The sequence below is a fragment of the Schistocerca cancellata genome, chromosome 8, assembly GCF_023864275.1.
Source record: "Schistocerca cancellata isolate TAMUIC-IGC-003103 chromosome 8, iqSchCanc2.1, whole genome shotgun sequence".
NCBI classification, from domain to species: domain Eukaryota; kingdom Metazoa; phylum Arthropoda; class Insecta; order Orthoptera; family Acrididae; genus Schistocerca; species Schistocerca cancellata.
The window spans coordinates 347562527-347580757 of record NC_064633.1 but is presented as its reverse complement, the minus strand read 5'-3'; the positions used below and the strand labels follow the sequence as shown (position 1 = coordinate 347580757).

General features: G+C 42.6%; 1 protein-coding gene across 1 annotated transcript in view; it reads right to left on the bottom strand.

Annotated features, from left to right (window-relative positions):
- Positions 1-11709: 11709 nt before the first annotated feature.
- LOC126095568 (uncharacterized) overlaps positions 11710-18231 on the bottom strand; it is a 44397-nt gene continuing 37875 nt past the window's right edge. The window contains exon 4 of the mRNA XM_049910345.1: positions 11710-12451. Coding sequence (XP_049766302.1) covers positions 11710-12451 — 742 coding nt within the window. The remainder of the gene's footprint in view (positions 12452-18231) is intronic.

The following is an 18231-nucleotide window of genomic DNA, read 5'->3' as shown; positions in this document are numbered from 1 at the left end:
ATTTATTGTGACAGTACCCAAGAATTGGCGGCCAAAGCGGATACCATGAAAGGCTACATAAGAGAGGCCACAGAGATTGTTAAACACCTCAGGAATTTCAATAGGAAGGAAGTGGGCGTGAAACTGAATGACATCCGGATGCCGGGGATGAAGAAAACGTGTACTAGTTTCCACCATGGAGTGATAGCAACAGTGGACGACGGCAACTGACAGTTACACTCTGGTACTCAAAGCATATGACGTCACACCACTGTGCTGTATAGAACACGCATACACAGAATTTTGCTACAGTCAGTAGCGAGCCAGGGAGTGAATCGACATTCAAAGAAGCTACGATCAAGCTTGAAAATGTCCTCCGCGGGTGGGGACGAAACCTTGGGTTTTAATGTGAAATCCATTCGACCACGGCATTATGGGCCGGAATATTTTATTAATTGTGACATCCCCAGCCATAAAAGTTTACATTTTCGACGTACATCTCAGACTAGAAGACAGCAGAAGTTTTGAAAAAGTGATGCTGCAGAGTAATTATGAAGATTAGATGAGTAGACCGATAACTGATGAGGAGGTACTGAGTTCCCTTTGGGAGAAAAGAAATTTATGACACAACCTGACTAATAGAAAGAATCAGTTGAAAGGACACATCCAGAGGCATAAAGGAATTATCATTATGGTAATGTGGGGAAGTGTAGAGGATGAAGGGGGGTCTGTAGAAGGAGACTAAGACTTGACTACAGTAAGCTGGTTCAAATGGGTGTAAGTAGGAGTATAGTCCGATTAAAATTACTTGATAGTTGAGGTCTGTCCCTTGCCGCTGGAGTGCTGTCACATCCGCTGGCTGCTGCTGCTCGGTTATAGGCGATACACAAACACAGCGAGTCACTTTCACAAATGCTGTTCATGTGAAACGCAGAGCAATCTTGGTAACGGATGTCGTGAGATGTGCCGGAAGTTGGAGATACTGTGTCCACAGCTGATTTCTATTGACCAATTACTGAACAGCAGTAGCTCTGAATTTAAACTCGCGTCTGCGACACTACCCAAGCGTTACTGCTGCTGAGTAACTCTTCTAAACAGCAACCCATACGAACAAATCAGTTGCGACTTTACCTGTGGTTAGTCGTCCTTTAGGTACTTGGACTGTTCACGGCTCTGTTTAAAAAGAATAGCTCGATGCTAACATAAGGTCGAGCCGCGCACATCTGCTTCCTTCCCTGCAGCTAATTCGCTCCAAATGGTGACCGTAGCTGTGATTCTGCTGTCAAATCGTCTATGCATTGCCTAGATTTGCAAATTAATAAAGTACACAGAAATATAAAATAAAAGATAAATGAATACTTAATAAAAAGGTTTCTATTCTAACGTCTGTAATTGATGTTAGATTACAGAGAATTATGTTGAATATCGTTTATCAAGGAAGAACATCTCGAATAAACTAAAAGTGGTCTACAACATTCAGTTAAAATACAGACAGAAAATATTCTTAACATATGCAGTAAAGTTAACGTTGAGAGTATTACGAGAATTGTAGCAAAATCTCCAAACTAAATAATTATCAAAGATATGTGGAAACTGAGTCCATTTTGTGATCACAATACATGAAATATTCACCAGCTTAGAATAGTTCAGACTTCAACTCAAAACAGTTCAGACTTCAACTCAAATCACTTCAGACTTCAGCATAATGATTCACAAACTAACACACGTGATACAAAGAATAGTAACTCATATTTTATCTATCCTCAGTCTATTTCAGCTTGTCTGACACTCCACTGTGTCTTTGAGCATTGTCTCGCTGCACAGAGGCCATGCGAACGACAGCTCTCTGGGACCTCAGCCCCATAGCGTTCAGCCATGCAACAAATTCATATTACCTCGTGTCAATACTGGGAAACAGAGCAGCTCGTATAAATACGCGTAACGTCACATTTCGTAACCCAACCAAAACATCGTCATATGCAATGTATCCGAGAAAACGGCGATCAGCAATCTGCAGCAGAACTAAAATCACGACCACTTTGTTCACAGCGTTAAGGCTAGCCTCTATGAGCAAACTCAATACAGAAACATTTCGTATTACGTCTGTTTGCATAGCCATCTTCCGCAGCAAGATTTCAGTCGCTAGCAGTAAAAGCAGATTTTAGTATCTTGCTGTTATTGGTCACCTGAAACCATTCTCACACTGCCTACACGGGGTGCCGCGTTACCCACGCATCAGCAGTCCTGGTTGGCACTTGGCTACTGATTACAGGCGATACAAGCAAATTCCAAACGAAAAAAGAATGATAGGAAGAATAATAATAGCCGATACGATGATGAATACGGCGCGACAAAGTATTAGAAATAAAAAAGTTACTTTTAAACAAATTATCTGAATTTAAAAAAATAAACAGTCTCTTTCGACTAAATTTAGAAAAATAAAACGTTTTTCTACATTTGACGAAATTTTAACCTTCGACCTTCTATACGCCAATTTATTCACTGACAACTATGCTTTGCCATTACCGTGGGAAACACTCGCGTATTATCTTTATGACTGATGTCTCAGACACAACGAATTAATTGACAGCGTTCGAAAAGTATGTTTCAGGCAATGTCGTGCGAAGCCGACGTCTGTGATTATGGTAACTCTATAAATGACGCTGAATCACGTTTTGCGTGAAATGATTCAGTAGTGTTTGGTTAGTACGGAGTATGAAACGCTTGTATTTCGTTAGCATCGTTGTGTGTAATTATCATACGTGATGAAAGACGAAATAAAAGGTTCAGACCCAGTATTCGGAATCCAAACACATCAAGAAAGAAATCCGCACAGGGAACTGGAAGTCTGTTAATTGTTGTGGCAGTTTGGCAACCGCGAACGGTTTGGGTGTGACACTGAGCGCTCTGATTGGAGGAAACCTACCACAAAGCGTGAAGTGTCAACTATCAAATAATTTTAATGACACCATAGGTACGCAGAGAAGACGAGACTTGCACAAGGTTGACTAAACGCAACGGGTCACGAACTGTAGCCAACCGTTCGACAACGTTTCCTCTCATTTTCAACACAACTAGTCCGCAAGCGCGATTGTTGGAACCTGACCGGAGTTCATCATAAAATATGCCGGCTTTTAAACGTTGACGAGAGTAGAAGCAGTAGAGTTAAGAACGCCACAATAAACGAATTTTAAAAATCATCTTTACTAAGCACTGTAACTGTATGCAGTAAAATGTGAAACACTGTTACCAGTGGCTGGTAACAGCGATTGGTTACAGTTCTTCATCTTCTACTACACAACAATGTTAACACTGTTGTCAAAAATGAGGGACAAGGTTAAAAATCACGAAAAACATTTTTCCAGATCATTAAACGAGGCTCAAAAACGTACGCGACCCCTTGTTTTGGAAACCTTGCTCTGTGGTCTTTCAGGCATAGGAGCAATGTTACAGAAGTCGGTAGAGAGCACCAGCTGTTGACCAGATTTTGTGGTATTCGAGTTGCAGTACAGCATCTGTTCAGACAACCAAAAGATGTGTTTGCCATTCTTTTCTTTCTCGCAGAAGGGATGGCACCAAGTCAATGTGATGTAGGTGTTTCCTCGTACGTATAGCAGTCGTTAAACGTGAGACGTGCTGTAGTGTTCATGAATCGTCTGGAGCAATGATGTTTTTATGTCTGTTTCGGTACAATATGTGGCTTTGTATATAGGTGAATCTCGTCATTCCATGTTCCACTTCTGTCTGTTAGTTTGAGAACGTTGAAAAAATTCTGCAGCTGGTCCATCTTTCCTTGACGCGTTTGTACACTGTTTCATTTCCACAAGGCTTTACCCGCACATGTTAAAACTCTGATTCCGAGTTTTGAGATTTAATATCAAGTTCATTATGTCGTGTGCCACTGGATGATTGTTTCGTCCTCTGAAGAGGCTTCTTAGTAATTCAAGCGCTAAACTGGAATAAGAGAGAATAATGATCTGACCGTTAAGATGTTTCTCTGCATACTGAAGCGTTTGTTATGTGACCCTAAGCTCAGCTGTCATATCCGTTACTTGCTTGGGCAGCATGAACTTCTCACACCTGTGACAGCAGTTATTCCAATAAGAACAACCATCATTTTTCTTTGAAGAATGACTATAGATATGCCTTGGGTTTCGTTTAGGTAGCGAAAGCCTAACTTTGGGTCCAATACTACTTGTGGCTCTAATACACGAATCTGGTAATCTGAATCCTAGTAGAACAGCTTTTGTGCTGCCAAATTTCTGTTGTTAAATAGACTATTTTCCATAGAGTCGACAATAAGGGAGGAAGATTTTTGTTGAGCTAGTATCTTGGCGTGGAATACAAGCCCCTTGGTATTAATGTCTTGCAGTATCTAATACCTTACGAACTGCTACCGTTTTAGTGAATATCTCGCATTGTAGTACAAATATGCGGCCTAGATGTAGGGATGGCTCCTTTGCCTCGACTACGTGAGCAATACGCGGAATATACCATTGTCCACAGATGCATTGTAGTTGCTTTCTACTGACATTTACTCAGTCAGACCTATGTCCAGAGCTGAGAAAAATAAAATAAACATGCAGAACCGCTTCCAAGCTCACGCACACCGTAGCACGAAATATATTAATGGACTTCGCAGTTACGGCAGACTCTGCGGTATGTGTCTTCGTTCAGGGTTTGCTATCAATGTGAAGTTCGAGTCAGACTCTCACAATGCAGGCAAGTGTCACAAAACAGGCATTTATGACACGAATATTTTATGCTTAGAGAAAACGTATCACCAATGCTTCGAGCTTCAGCTAATCGTGAAGTAATCACTCTCATGCTAATATTGTGATTGGTACCGTCGTTGTGAAAGCTTGATATTCACTGTAAAGTGATGCACTCTCCGTTGTCTGATACGCAATCAGATTTTCTAAAGTTACAGTGTTTGCTAATTTGATAGTCCAAATTACAAATCCGTCGACAAAGCGTAACAAAACTAGAAGCAAACTGTTAGTTACTACAATGACCCAGTCCTATGACGGACTTTGCAAAAGTAATATACAAATTCAAGACTTGAATTGAAAGTGCCCACAAATACTAAATACAGTACGAGTATATGGTACTAACACGTTCGTAAGGATTATATTTATTAGTTAATAAGTTTTTACCATATTCTAATCTTGTACAGAATAATTACAAAAAATGTATGATAATGTTTGAAGAGAATGAAATTTAAAATAACACAATGAAAGAGAGCTTCATCGGCGGAACGAGTGTGATATCCTGTGACAACACCTAAGTAAAAAATAAATAAAAAAAATTAAAAATAAATGATTCCTGAAGCTCTTTTCCAGTGTTCGTGAGGGATTTGACCTGGATACATATACAGGGTGTTACAAAAAGGTACGGCCAAACTTTCAGGAAACATTCCTCACACACAAATAAAGAAAAGATGTTATGTGGACATGTGTCCGGAAACGCTTAATTTCCATGTTAGAGCTCATTTTAGTTTCGTCAGTATGTACTGTACTTCCTCGATTCACCACCATGATTTCATACGGGATACTCTACCTGTGCTGCTAGAACATGTGCCTTTACAAGTACGATACAACATGTGGTTCATGCACGATGGAGCTCCTGCACATTTCAGTCGAAGTGTTCGTGCGCTTCTCAACAACAGATTCGGTGACCGATGGATTGGTAGAGGCGGACCAATTCCATGGCCTCCACGCTCTCCTGGCCTCAGCCCTCTTGTCTTTCATTTATGGGGGCATTTGAAAGTTCTTGTCTACGCAACCCCAGTACCAAATGTAGAGACTCTTCGTGCTCGTATTGTGGACGGCTGTGATACAATACGCCATTCTCCAGGGCTGCATCAGCGCATCAGGGATTCCATGCGACGGAGGGTGGATGCATGTATCCTCACTAACGGAGGGCATTTTGAACATTTCCCCTAACAAAGTGTTTGAAGTCAAGCTGGTACGTTCTGTTGCTGTGTGTTTCCATTCCATGATTAATGTGATTTGAAGAGAAGTAATAAAATGAGCTCTAACATGGAAAGTAAGCGTTTCCGGACGCATGTCCACATAACGTATTTTCTTTCTTTGTGTGTGAGGAATGTTTCCTGAAAGTTTGGCCGTACCTTTTTGTAACACCCTGTATACTGTATTTCTATGGGAATAGCCGTAGTGTGAATATTCGCTGTTTTCTCTTCAGTTCTCCAAACTTGCTGCTGCATAAGGAAACTGAGTGGCAGCCGTTTGTTGATTCATTTCATCGTCGTAAAGAAGGATGCAATCAAACTAGAAAACGTTGTCATTCATTTTTTTAACGTTTATGTGGATACTAAGTTTTTTTATGAATACAGCAGCTTGTTGATTTTTGTGTCGGAATAAAAGGCCCTAGTCTAAGGCCCTGACTCTCCCATAATCATCTTGTCTAGCATTACTCTGTGTCAACCCTCTTACATTTCGTAGCAATGAATATTAGTAAATGTCATTTCTGTTCGGTTGTAGTACAGTACGCCGTGGTCTTTCCGAGGATTCTACGTGACGTTTAGTTGAGAGCTCTGCGCAGTAATTTTACTCCTCGGTTTCATAACACGAACTCTTGATAAGCTATAGATATGATTTGAGAGAAGGTTGTCTGACGAAGCGGTATGACAAGCACAAATTGTGGGTATTTAGACAACGAACGTGGCCGTTAAAACTGATAGCGTCTTCGATGTACTTAATCAACAAGTTTTCGATTCTAGGTAGACCTCTTTTATATCGGTAACAAATCATGAGCATATGCGCGCAGTGATGTACCTGTTCGAATTTTAAAGTTCGAAATCACAGTAACATGTTCGAAATTGGTTTGTGTGAACGTTTCAACACAGATTTAGATATATGAGTCTACTCGCAAGTCCACATTTGAAGTCGATCGCAAAGGACTAACTTGAGAAGAAGTCTGTAATAGAGACGACTTGAACGACAAATGTAACAGTTCCGTTCAGATCTTTCTCACTTCCTTTAATACCTCTTTCCCAGCACAGAAAAAGTTCAGACACAGATGCAGTACTAATAAATCAAGTACCTGAATAACTAATGGCTTTAGAATATCATGTAGGTGGAAGCGGGAGCTGCATCATAATGTAAAGGAAAAGGCAGAACCCGGTAACAGAAATGAACTACAGATAATGCAAAGTGCTGACGAATGTCATCAAAAACGCCGAAACAAGAGAATAGAAAGATTTAAGATCAAAATTAAAATTATTTGATCCATTGTGAAAGAGGTATCACGCCAGAATGTTAGTGCTCAACGTACTACACCAGTCTTGTGTGAGAATGAAACTGTTAGTGATGCACTAGTGTCGTTCAAAATACTTAATAACCACTTCTTGTCATCAGTCGGTAAGTTAAATGAAAGTTCTGTTGGTACAGGCAAATATGTGGAATTCTAGACAGATGGTATTCTGAGACAACTACATCACTTGCAGCTACAGAAAATAAACAAAGATGAACTTACATCAATTATTACATCAGCAAAGAGTAAGGGTGCCCATGGCTATGATTAGATTTCGAGTAAGATTATGATATGTGCACCATAAATTAGTTGTCTACTAACCATATCACTTATGCAACGTATCTTTCAGTTGTGTTGAGTTTATTGAGGGTTTGAAACACTCGTTAGTGAAACCACTTAATAAAAGGGGCGAGAGAGATAACATAGTTCACTACCAGCGAATTTCTTTGCTACCAATGTTTTCAAACGTTTTTGAGAAAGTAATGTATAGGAGAGTAGTGGAAAAACTAAATAACATAATTTGCTCTCAGTCTCCCAGTTTCGCTTCAGGAAGAGATTTCCGACAGAAAATGCTACTTATTTGTTTGCATGTGAGTCACTAGCATTAAAATAGGAGCAGGACAGTAGGTAGGCGCATTCTTTGATTTAACGAAAGAATTTTATTTAGTTGATAATACAATATTTTTGCAGAAGCTGGAACACTATGGGGTTAGGGATAAGACTAAACAATGTTTCATTTTATATATGGAAAGTAGGAAGCAGTTGGCTGTCTTCCTGTGTCAATAAGCAGGTAAGAGGTTTGAAGCGGACTCCCATGGTTTCTGATAAATAAATAAATATGTATACTCTTATGCAATACTCTAGAGTTATAGAAACGTATAGTACGGTCAGAAATGTTTACTCTCACAGCATGAAATATAAAAGTCTTCTGTTGACAAAATTGAGCATTTTTGTAACTGCATTAAAAATTTCCATGTCATTTTGATTGCTAGTTAATGTCTCTGTGGAATTTCACTGCATGACCAGCATGCTAATTTCTGACATTTCCATAGATGACATCGACCTAAAATGATGGATTTTGCGTACCTTTACATATGTTTAATACGCATGTAGGGTGACACAAGTGGAATAGTTAGTATTTAGGGATATAACACGAACGCTCATTTGAAACATAAAACTTGACATGTACCCTATTCTGAATGGGTTCAAAATAGAATACATTCAGTGTACATATGATTTTGGGCTAGTGATGCACATATGTGTGTCTTACCCACCCAACCTCTTTGACGTTTTATTTTTCCTGAAGCTGACTCGTTGCTTTGAACCTCTTTTCTCGGGATGTCCTTGTACCATAAAGTAGTCCGCTTAATTCGCATTTGTCCATAGTGTGTTGTGAGTGAATTAGTGAGAGGAACTGAGTGTATCAGACAGCTGAAATGCCACACACCTACGTTAAAAAAGAATACGTAGATATGGTGTATCCTTATGGCTTCTGCGATGGCAGTGCTCCAGCTGTTATCAAAGAATACAGTTCACACCTTACGAATAGTAGATTGTTTACCAGAGTTTCACCACACTGCGTGAAGCAGGTATTCTTCGAAGTTGTCATTTTTCTTCTGAACATTTAGTTCAACAACTGTGGTGGAAAAATAACATATTTTAAAACTGGCACAGCTGTAATGTGGCGTGTACGATAAGAATGCACACGTGACCCAGAAGTCTGTTGACCTTGGAAAATACACTAATTCACGGAATAACATAGGTAGAGAGGTAAATGAACTGGCATAGGATTTTTATTGAAACGAAAAGTGAATCTAAAACAGGCTAACAGATGGCGCTGGACAACAACACGTCAGTGAGAAACGTGTATAAAATGAGCAGTAGCGAGACAGGAAGTTAGTTGCTCTAGCGATCGCGGCATGTTGACGTTACGATAACAGGCATTATTAGTGAAGCTTTACTATCAGAATGGAGAATCCGGTACACCAGCTTTACGATCCTGTCGCCATAAGAAGCGTATTCAAACAGATAAGGGTCCTGTGACAAGTCTCGCTGTGAAGAAAGTGATCACGAAGTTCAAAGTCACGTTTGTTTAGACGATTGGCTCCATAGTGTTTGACCAGACACAAGTGATACTGCTGCTGGGACAGCCCGGGAAGAAATGGAGCCTTTAGCGAGTTCATCTCCAGATGGTGAAATCAGCACTCTTGAAGTCGCACGTCGCACCATCATTCCTAGCACTATTGTTTGGAGAACACAAAAGCATACCCTCCAATGCCATCCGTACAAGATCCAGCGTCATCATGAACGTTTAGCCATCGAATTAGTGACGTGGAGAGCATTTGAGATGTGGGCACTTAAAAAAACGGAGGGTTGGGTTGGGTTGTTTGTGGGAAGAGACCAAACTGCGAGGTCATCGGTCTCGTCGGATCAGGGAAGGACGGGGAAGGAAGTCGGCCGTGCCCTTTCAGAGGAACCATCCCGGCATTTGCCTGGACCGATTTAGGGAAATCACGGAAAACCTAAATCAGGATGGCCGGACGCGGGATTGAACCGTCGTCCTCCCGAATGCGAGTCCAGTGTGCTAACCACTGCGTCACCTCGATCGGTAAAACAGAGGAAGATGACGATTGGTTGTCTAACGTGTTGTGGACCGACAAGATCATTTCACACTCTGGGGGTCTGTCAACACCCACAAGTGCAGAATTTGAGTTACCGAAAACCCTAGAACTGTCATGAACTCTCACCTACATGCCGACAGAGACGCAATGCGGTGTGGATTTACCACATCATTCGTGTTCGAGCCCTTTTTCTTCGAGAAAATGCGGGGTGTTGCTTTTCAAAGTGTCAGAGAGACGGGTGCGAGGAACGACGATATGCTTCAGAATCGCACCGTCCCTAGCCTGCCCAATAAACACCTTCTGGACGTTACGACTTTTATGCAAGGTGGCGCTGCACCGCATATCGCTACACGTGTAAAAGATCTCTTGCGCACATCATCTGGTAATAGAGTCGCACTTGCGTCGTGCTTGGCCTCCCAGGTCCCCAGACCTCAGTCCACGTGACTGCTGGTTGTGGGGCTGTCTGAAGTCTCAGGTCTGCCGCAACAGTCCGACCTCATTAGCAATGCTAAAAGACAACAACTGAGGTAAATTTCTCAAGATAAGTACTGGCAAGCTGTGCAATACTGTTTACAACATTGTCCCTCATCTACAGGTATTGTTGATAAATAACAACCACCATGCTGAGTATTTGTTACAAGAAACATCGCCTTTGGTAAAAAATCAATTTTTATGCTAATTATGGCGTTTGTTTCATATGAAGGGCCATCTGTTGGTCACTTTGTGCACTTCTTTGGTTTCAATAACACCCCATGTCATTTCATGAATGTGTGTCTCTCTACCTACATTATTCAGTAAGTATTGAATTTTCAAATGTTAAGGGGGGTAGGACGTCAAACGGGCCGACTTGGAGCAGGAGAGTCACCACAGGACATTTTAATTTGTACTGTCTATACTTTTACAAATAAATTCATAAAACTTTGTGACCATGACCAGGAAGGATTGAGGACTCACACTCATCGCTGTGGAAGTTGAAAAACGTAGCAAAACACATTTTTTTACATGTGAAATTTCATCATTTTTCCACTTATTACTGGCTGCATTTGTTGCTATAGGTACACTTTTCTTCCTAAGTAAGAGAGATTCTTCGATGAATTTTTCACAGCATACAAACAGTAGTTACAGGTGTATTAATCTATAGAATTTTCAAAATCTATTAAAAACTGTGGAAAAATTGAGATAATTAACTATGAAACTTGAGTTTTTTCTAAACATGAAGTTTAAAATGTAACAGTTCATTCATTTTTTCATAAATTAAATAACTTCTAGAGTTTCATACACCTGTAACTATGGTTTGTATGCTGTGGAAAAGTCATCGAAGAATCTCTCTTAGTTAGGAAGAAAAGTGTACCTATAGCAACAAATGCAGCCAGTAGTAAGTGAAAAAAACGATGAAATTTCACATGTAAAAAGAATGTCTTTTGTTACGTTTTTGAGCTTCCACTGCTACGAGTATGAATCCTGAATCCTTCTTGGTCATGCTGTTAAAGTTTTATGAATTTATTTGTAGAAGTATAGACAGTGGAAATTAAAATGTTCTGTGGTCCTCTCCTGCTCCAAGTCGGCCCGTTTGACGTCCTACCCCCCTTAACGGGCTTGTGGGTCAACCTGTGCATTAAATGTCTTCTATCTCAGAAACGTAAGAAGGTTTTTGCTCCTAATGATCGTTCTTGTCGTATCCTCAGATGTTGACCATTCCATTCCCGCTGGCGCACACTGAATAACAGGCAGTTATTTTTGACCAGGCACGATTGGTGTATTTATGGTGGAAGCAGTCCAGCACGCTGCCTGTCGAATGCCAACTACTTTAAATAAGACTACTAGGACAGACGCGTCACGCGTCAGCAGAGCGCGACACGCGTGGGTTGTCGACCGCGTCAGGTTGCCTTCTCGCCTGGTGAACGCTGGCGGGCTGGTGCCAGACGTGGGTCGCGCTGTCTGCCTGCCCGTCACTGTTGGAGTTGGGAGTGACGGTGACGGTGAGACTGTCCTCGTAGGTAGGTGGGTAGGGGTACGGGGGCGGCAGGTCGCCGCTGCGGGGCTTCCCCGCCTCCGACCAGGAGGTCTCCGTGTCCCACCAGAAGAAGTCGCCGTCGTCCGGGCTCTGCTGGGGCGGGCGCTGGCGGTCGCGACCCGCCCTGAAGCAGGCGTTGAGCAGGCAGCGCCGCCGGCCACGAGCTGCCCTGGCGCCGGCGCGAGCGCGCGCGCCGTCCACCGCCCTCTGCACGGCCGCCAGCAGGAAGCACAGCACGGCGAGCGCCGCCAGCACCAGCAGCGTGTCCTTCAGGTTCTTCAGGTCCGCCGCGTACACCACGGTCACCTCGCCCGTCGCCTGGAACGGAGCCCCTTTGAAGAGGTTAGAGTCGGCCGCGTCTTGCGGCACCGGTCCGAACAGAGACGAGAAATCGTTGAAGACCGGGGTGTCTTTCTGCCAGCCCACTGCGCCATTTGAAGCCCTATCGGTGAAGGCGTCGGTTTCCGGATCGTCATACACAGAGGGAGGATCTTCCACAAGGAGATCACCTTGATGTAGCTGCTGCTCTGGCGTGAAGTCTTCTAGCGTGGTCACACCTATCCTGAAGAAAGCATAGTACACTCATGAAAAAAAATCACAATACCAAAAAATAATTCATATATACTTTTGAAATTTCGGGAATACATTGGTCTATGTGACAGGGTGGCGCACGAAATGTGTTACCAATTGTTTCTTTCACAATTTACGACGCACATTAGATATCCCGCTGGGATCTCTACAGCAGTACCAGCAGAGCTTGGAAAAACAAATGAGTTACGAAATGACGTGTAATTCACGATACTGCCGCTAGGAGACTAGTAAGCAGCAATGGCTGACAACGGAAGACTGACGACACAGCAACGATCGGCAATTGTGTTACTTTTTCATGAAACGAAAAGCCTTGCTGTGACTCAGAGGCGTTTTTGAAAACAGTTTAACACACGATGGGTCCCTTGCAAGATGACCATCCACAGATTGTGTTGTGTACATAGTTCCGCGTAGTCAGCGCGTACACAACTTTCCCACTAGAGTGCGCCCCGCTAAGCACAACAGCGCAGGCGCAGCGCTCGTCCGTCTCCGCACTACGAGATGGGGCTGCTTTAGAGACGGACCAAATTCTGCTTCCGCCGATCCGCGTATTAATATGTAACGCAGCCAATGAGATTGCTGCTAACGTAGAACCTTTTCTCCTCACGGATCACACTCGCGCAGTGATGCCTCAACGCGCGATGTATTATAACGAGTGTACAGACCTCCGATTAGTCAGTCTGCATTTGTCTGCACCAGTCTATAGTCAAGTTTCAGTCTGCGCCTGATAAGATTACCATATTCCTGTCCATAGCCATGAAGATAAATGTATAGATACTTTCTCAAGTATCAGAGATATGTGAGAATAAGATTAACGTACCAAGACCAAAGGAACTTCAAATTGTCAATTGTAAATAGCAACCAGAGTCAAGTAATTTTATGCTTTTTATTATTTTAATAAATGTATGTGAAAATTAATCAAGTTCTATTTAAAGTTGGTCACTGTCAATCTGCTCCTCTAAACGTGCAAGTGGCATTGCTATCGTCTGACCTAACGGCAGAAGATAAACACGCCACGATAAGACCACGAGACATATTGCTGATACTCACCTACTTCGTTAGAGCGACAAGTCAAATAATCTGATGGTGTGTGTACCGAAGGTCTTACAGTACGCACACCACAGGTTGTGCGATAAATTTATACAGGAAGGAGCAGTATTGGAAGCGAAGCGACCTCGGCCTAAGCCTGTCTGTTCGCCGCAGAATATTGAAGCGGTACGAGTTGCTGTACAGAGAAGTCCCGGGAAATCGTGTAGAAAGGCAGCAGTGCAACTGGGAATATCCAGACGCACCGTTCAACGCATTCTTAAAAGTGACCTCCATATGTACCCACACAAGATGACCTGTGCATAGAAGCTCACTAAAGAACACAAGCAGCAGACACTACTGTTTGCTCAGTGGGCGGAGGATAGGGAAGAAACTCTCAACAACGTTTGGTTTTCAGACGAGGCGCATTTTAATTTAGACGGTGTGGTTAATAAATAAAATGTACGCTTTTGGGCCACTGAAAACCCACAAGTGCTTCATGAACGACAACATTATGCTCCGAGGATTACAGCGCGGGCAGCAATTTCCAGTCACAGACTTACTGGACCCTTTTTCTTTGAAGAAGCTGTGAACAGCGAGCGTTATTTGAGCATGCTTCGCAATAGCTTCATTCCACAGCTTCTTGCCACTGCCTTGCCTCTCAACACGCAGTGGTTCATGCAAGATGGAGCAAGGCTACATACTGCAAACACTGTGTTGGAGTTTTTACACGAGCATTTCGACATGTGGATCATTTCACTTAGGTTTCCAGGTCGCTTCAATGACGGACAAAATTGGCCCCCCAATAGTCCAGACCTCAATCCATGTGACTTTTTTCTTTAGGGGTACCAAAAGGAAAAAAATTTCGCGAAACGTCCACATGATTTAATGGAACTCAGAAGACTTATTCTTCAAGCTTGCAGTGAAATTACGGAAGACATGTGCCATAGGGGAATCACTAACTTCAGTGTTCGTTTGAAGCAAGTTAGGAAACGAAATGGTGGACATATTGAGCATGTGCTGAATTAGAACAAATCTCCATGGACGGCTCTTTATTGCAGTATATGTTCCTTTCAGATTGTATTGACAATAAAGTTTATATTCAAAAACAAAATGGTAACACATTTCGTGCGCCACCCTGTATTTAAGTGGTTAAAACTGAAAGCTCAAAAATTAATGTAAACGCCAGGTAAGCCATTGCAAATATGAAATACTGGCACATTATTAACCGATATTAAGATAAAGGAAAGGAAAAGTAAACGCACAATAGAGGCAGTTCTGACGTCGCGGCTGATAATGGAAATAAGACTAGAGAAAAATCGAGACACATCCACAGGATTTCTCGACCTGGAAAGGGCGTTCGACAATGTCAAATGGTGCAAGATGTTCAAAATTCTGAGAGAAGTAGGGGTACGTTATAGGGAAAGACGGGTAATATAGAAAATGTACAAGAACCAAGAGGAAAGAATAAGAGTGGAAGACCAAGAACGAAGTACTCGGATTAAAAAGCGATTTAGTCTTTCGTCCCTACAAAATGGTTCAAATGGCACTGAGCACTATGGGACTTAACATCTGAGGTCATGAGTCCCCTAGAACTTAGAACTACTTAAACCTAACTAACGTAAGGACATCACATACATCCATGCCCGAGGCAGGATTCGAACCTGCGACCGTAGCGGTCCGCGGTTCCACACTGAAGCGCCTAGAACCGCTCGGCCACTCTGGCCGGCTTTCGTCCCTACAGTTCAATATATACGTCGAAGAAGCAATGACGGAAACAGAGGTTCAGGAGTGGGATTAAAATTCAAGGTGAAAGGATATCACTGATACGATTCGCTGATAACATTGCTATCCTCAAAGAAAGAAAAGAAGAATTACAGGATTTGCAGGTTGGAATGAACATTCTAATAAATACAATATATGGTTTGAGAATCAATCGAAGAAAAAGGAAAGTAATGAGAAGTAGCAGAAATGAGAACAGCAAGAAACTTAACATCAGAGTTAGAGATCACGAAGTTGATGAAGTTAAGGAATTCTGCTACCTAGGCAGCAAAATAACCAATGACGCACGGAGCAAGGAGAACATTAAAAGCAGATTAGCAATGGCAAAAAGGGCATTCATGGCCAAGAGAAGACTACAAGTATCAAATATAGATGTTAATTTGAGGAAGAAATTTCTGAGAATGTACGTTTGGATGACAGCATTGTATGGCAGTGAAATGTGGACTATGGGAAAACCGGAAAAGAAGAAAATCGAAACATTTGAGATGTGATGGTACAGAAGACTGTCGAAAATTAGACTGATAGGGTAAGGAATGAGGATGTTCTCCGGAGAATCGGCGAGGAAAAGGAGATCAGCAAAACACTGACAAGAAGAAGGGACAGGGAGGGAGCTGCACAAGGTGAAAACCGTAGAGGAAGATAGAGACTGGAATACATCCAGCAAATAATTGAAGACGTAGATTACAAGTCCTGCTCTGCGATGAAGAGGAGAGTAATTCGTGGCGGGCCTCATCAAACCATAAACAAGTCAGAAGAATGACGAAAAAACAAAGCTGAATGTTTGTTGCATTTCGTCGGACAATACAGCGACGATTAATGCTGATCGTGGATGATGCCAGAGTTGTCGTCCGATGATGTCCCATATGGGATCGATTACCGAGAGATCTGGTGATCGGATAGGCCACTGCAACATGTCGACACTCTATAAAGCACGTTCGTATACAACAGCGATATGTGGGCGAGCGCTATCCTGTCGAAGAACACCCACTGTAACGCTGCTCATGAATTGTAGAACAACAGGTCGAATCACCAGACTGACGTACAAAGTCACAGTTAGGATGCATGTTGTCTACATCTACATCTACGTGGTTACTCTGCTATTAATAATAAAGTGCCTGGCAGAGTGTTCAATAAACCACCTTCAAGCTCTCTACCGTTCCATTATCGAAAGGCGAGCGGGAAAAACGAGCACTTAAATTTTTCTGTGCGAACCCTGATTTCTCTTATTTTATCGTGATGATCATTTCTCTCTACGAAGGTGGGTGCCAACATAATGTTTTCGCAATTGGAGGAGAAAACTGTGATTGAAATTTCATGAGAAGATCCCGTCGCAACGAAAAAGTCTTTGTTTTAATTTTCCAGTCTTTAGGTACGGATCTTCCTGTGAGCGAGCGGTTGCATATAATTGCTAAATATGGAGCTATTGTATCAGCATACTCCGAGAGGAACCTGACCGGTATACAATCTGGACCAGAAGCCTTGCCTTTATGAAGTTATTTAAACTGCTTTGCGACACCGAGGATATATACTTCTATGTTTTTCATCCTGGTAGTTGTTCTTGATTGGAATTCAGGAATATTTTCTTCATCTTCTTTGATGAAGAAGTTTCGGAAAACTGTGTTTAATAATTCTGCTTTAGTGGCACTGCCATCAGTGACTTCACCGTTGTTATCGCGCAGTGAAGGTATTGATTGCGTCTTGCCACTGATGTGCTTTATATATGACCAGAATCTCTCTGGATTTTCTGACAGATTTCCATGACAGAGTTTCGGTATGGAAATTATTAAAAGAATCTCGCATTGAAGTACGCGCTATATTTCGAACTTCTGTAATACTATGCCAGTCACGTGGATTTTGCGTTCTTTTAAATTTGACATGCTTTTTTAGCTGCTTCTGCAACAGCGATCTGACCCGTTTTGTGTGCCATGGGGGGTCAGTACCATCACTTATTAATTTATGTGGTATATATCTCTCAATTTCTGTCGATACTATCTCTTTGAAATCACTCCACAACTTTTCTACGCTTACATGATTAGATCGGAAGGAGTGAAGACTGTCTCTTAAAACGGCGTTAGGAGATTTTTTATCAGCTTTTTTAAATACATATATTTTGCGCTTCTTTTTGATAGTTGTAGGTGTTACGACATTCAGCCTAGCAGCAACTGCCTTGTGGTCGGTAATACCTGTATTCGTCACGATACTCACTGTTTTACTGTGTTTTACCTGTCCCCTTTTAGACGAACGCCCTTTCTGTGGTTCCTTGGGACTCTCTAACCTTAAAAACCTCCCAGTCCCTTCCACACAGTCCGCGCTACCCGTGTAGCTGCTTCCTGTGGGTTGTGGACTCCTGACCTACTAAGCGGAACCCAGAAACCCACCGCCCGATGGCGCAAGTCAAGGAACCTGCAGCCTACACGGCCACAGAACCGCCTGAGTCTCTGATTCAGACCCTCCACTTGGCTCTGCACCAAGGGAGCACAGTCGGCTCTATCGACGATGCTGCAGATGGTGAGCTCCACCTTAATTTCGCAAGCAAGACTGGCAGTCCTTATCATTTCCGCCGGCAGAAGTGGCCGCGCGGTTCTGGCGCTGCAGTCTGGAACCGCGAGACCGCTACGGTCGCAGGTTCGAATCCTGCCTCGGGCATGGATGTATATGATGTCCTTAGGTTAGTTAGGTTTAACTAGTTCTAAGTTCTAGGGGACTAATGACCTCAGCAGTTGAGTCCCACAGTGCTCAGAGCCATTTGAACCATTTGAACTTATCATTTCCGCTATCCGCCTGAAACCAGACAGAATCTCCTCCGATCCAAAGCGACACACGTCATTGGTACCGATATGAGCCACCACGTGCAATTGGCTGCACCCTGTACTCTTCATGGCATCCAGAAGCACCATTTCCACATCCGGAATGACTCCCCCCAATATGCACACGGAGTGCACACTG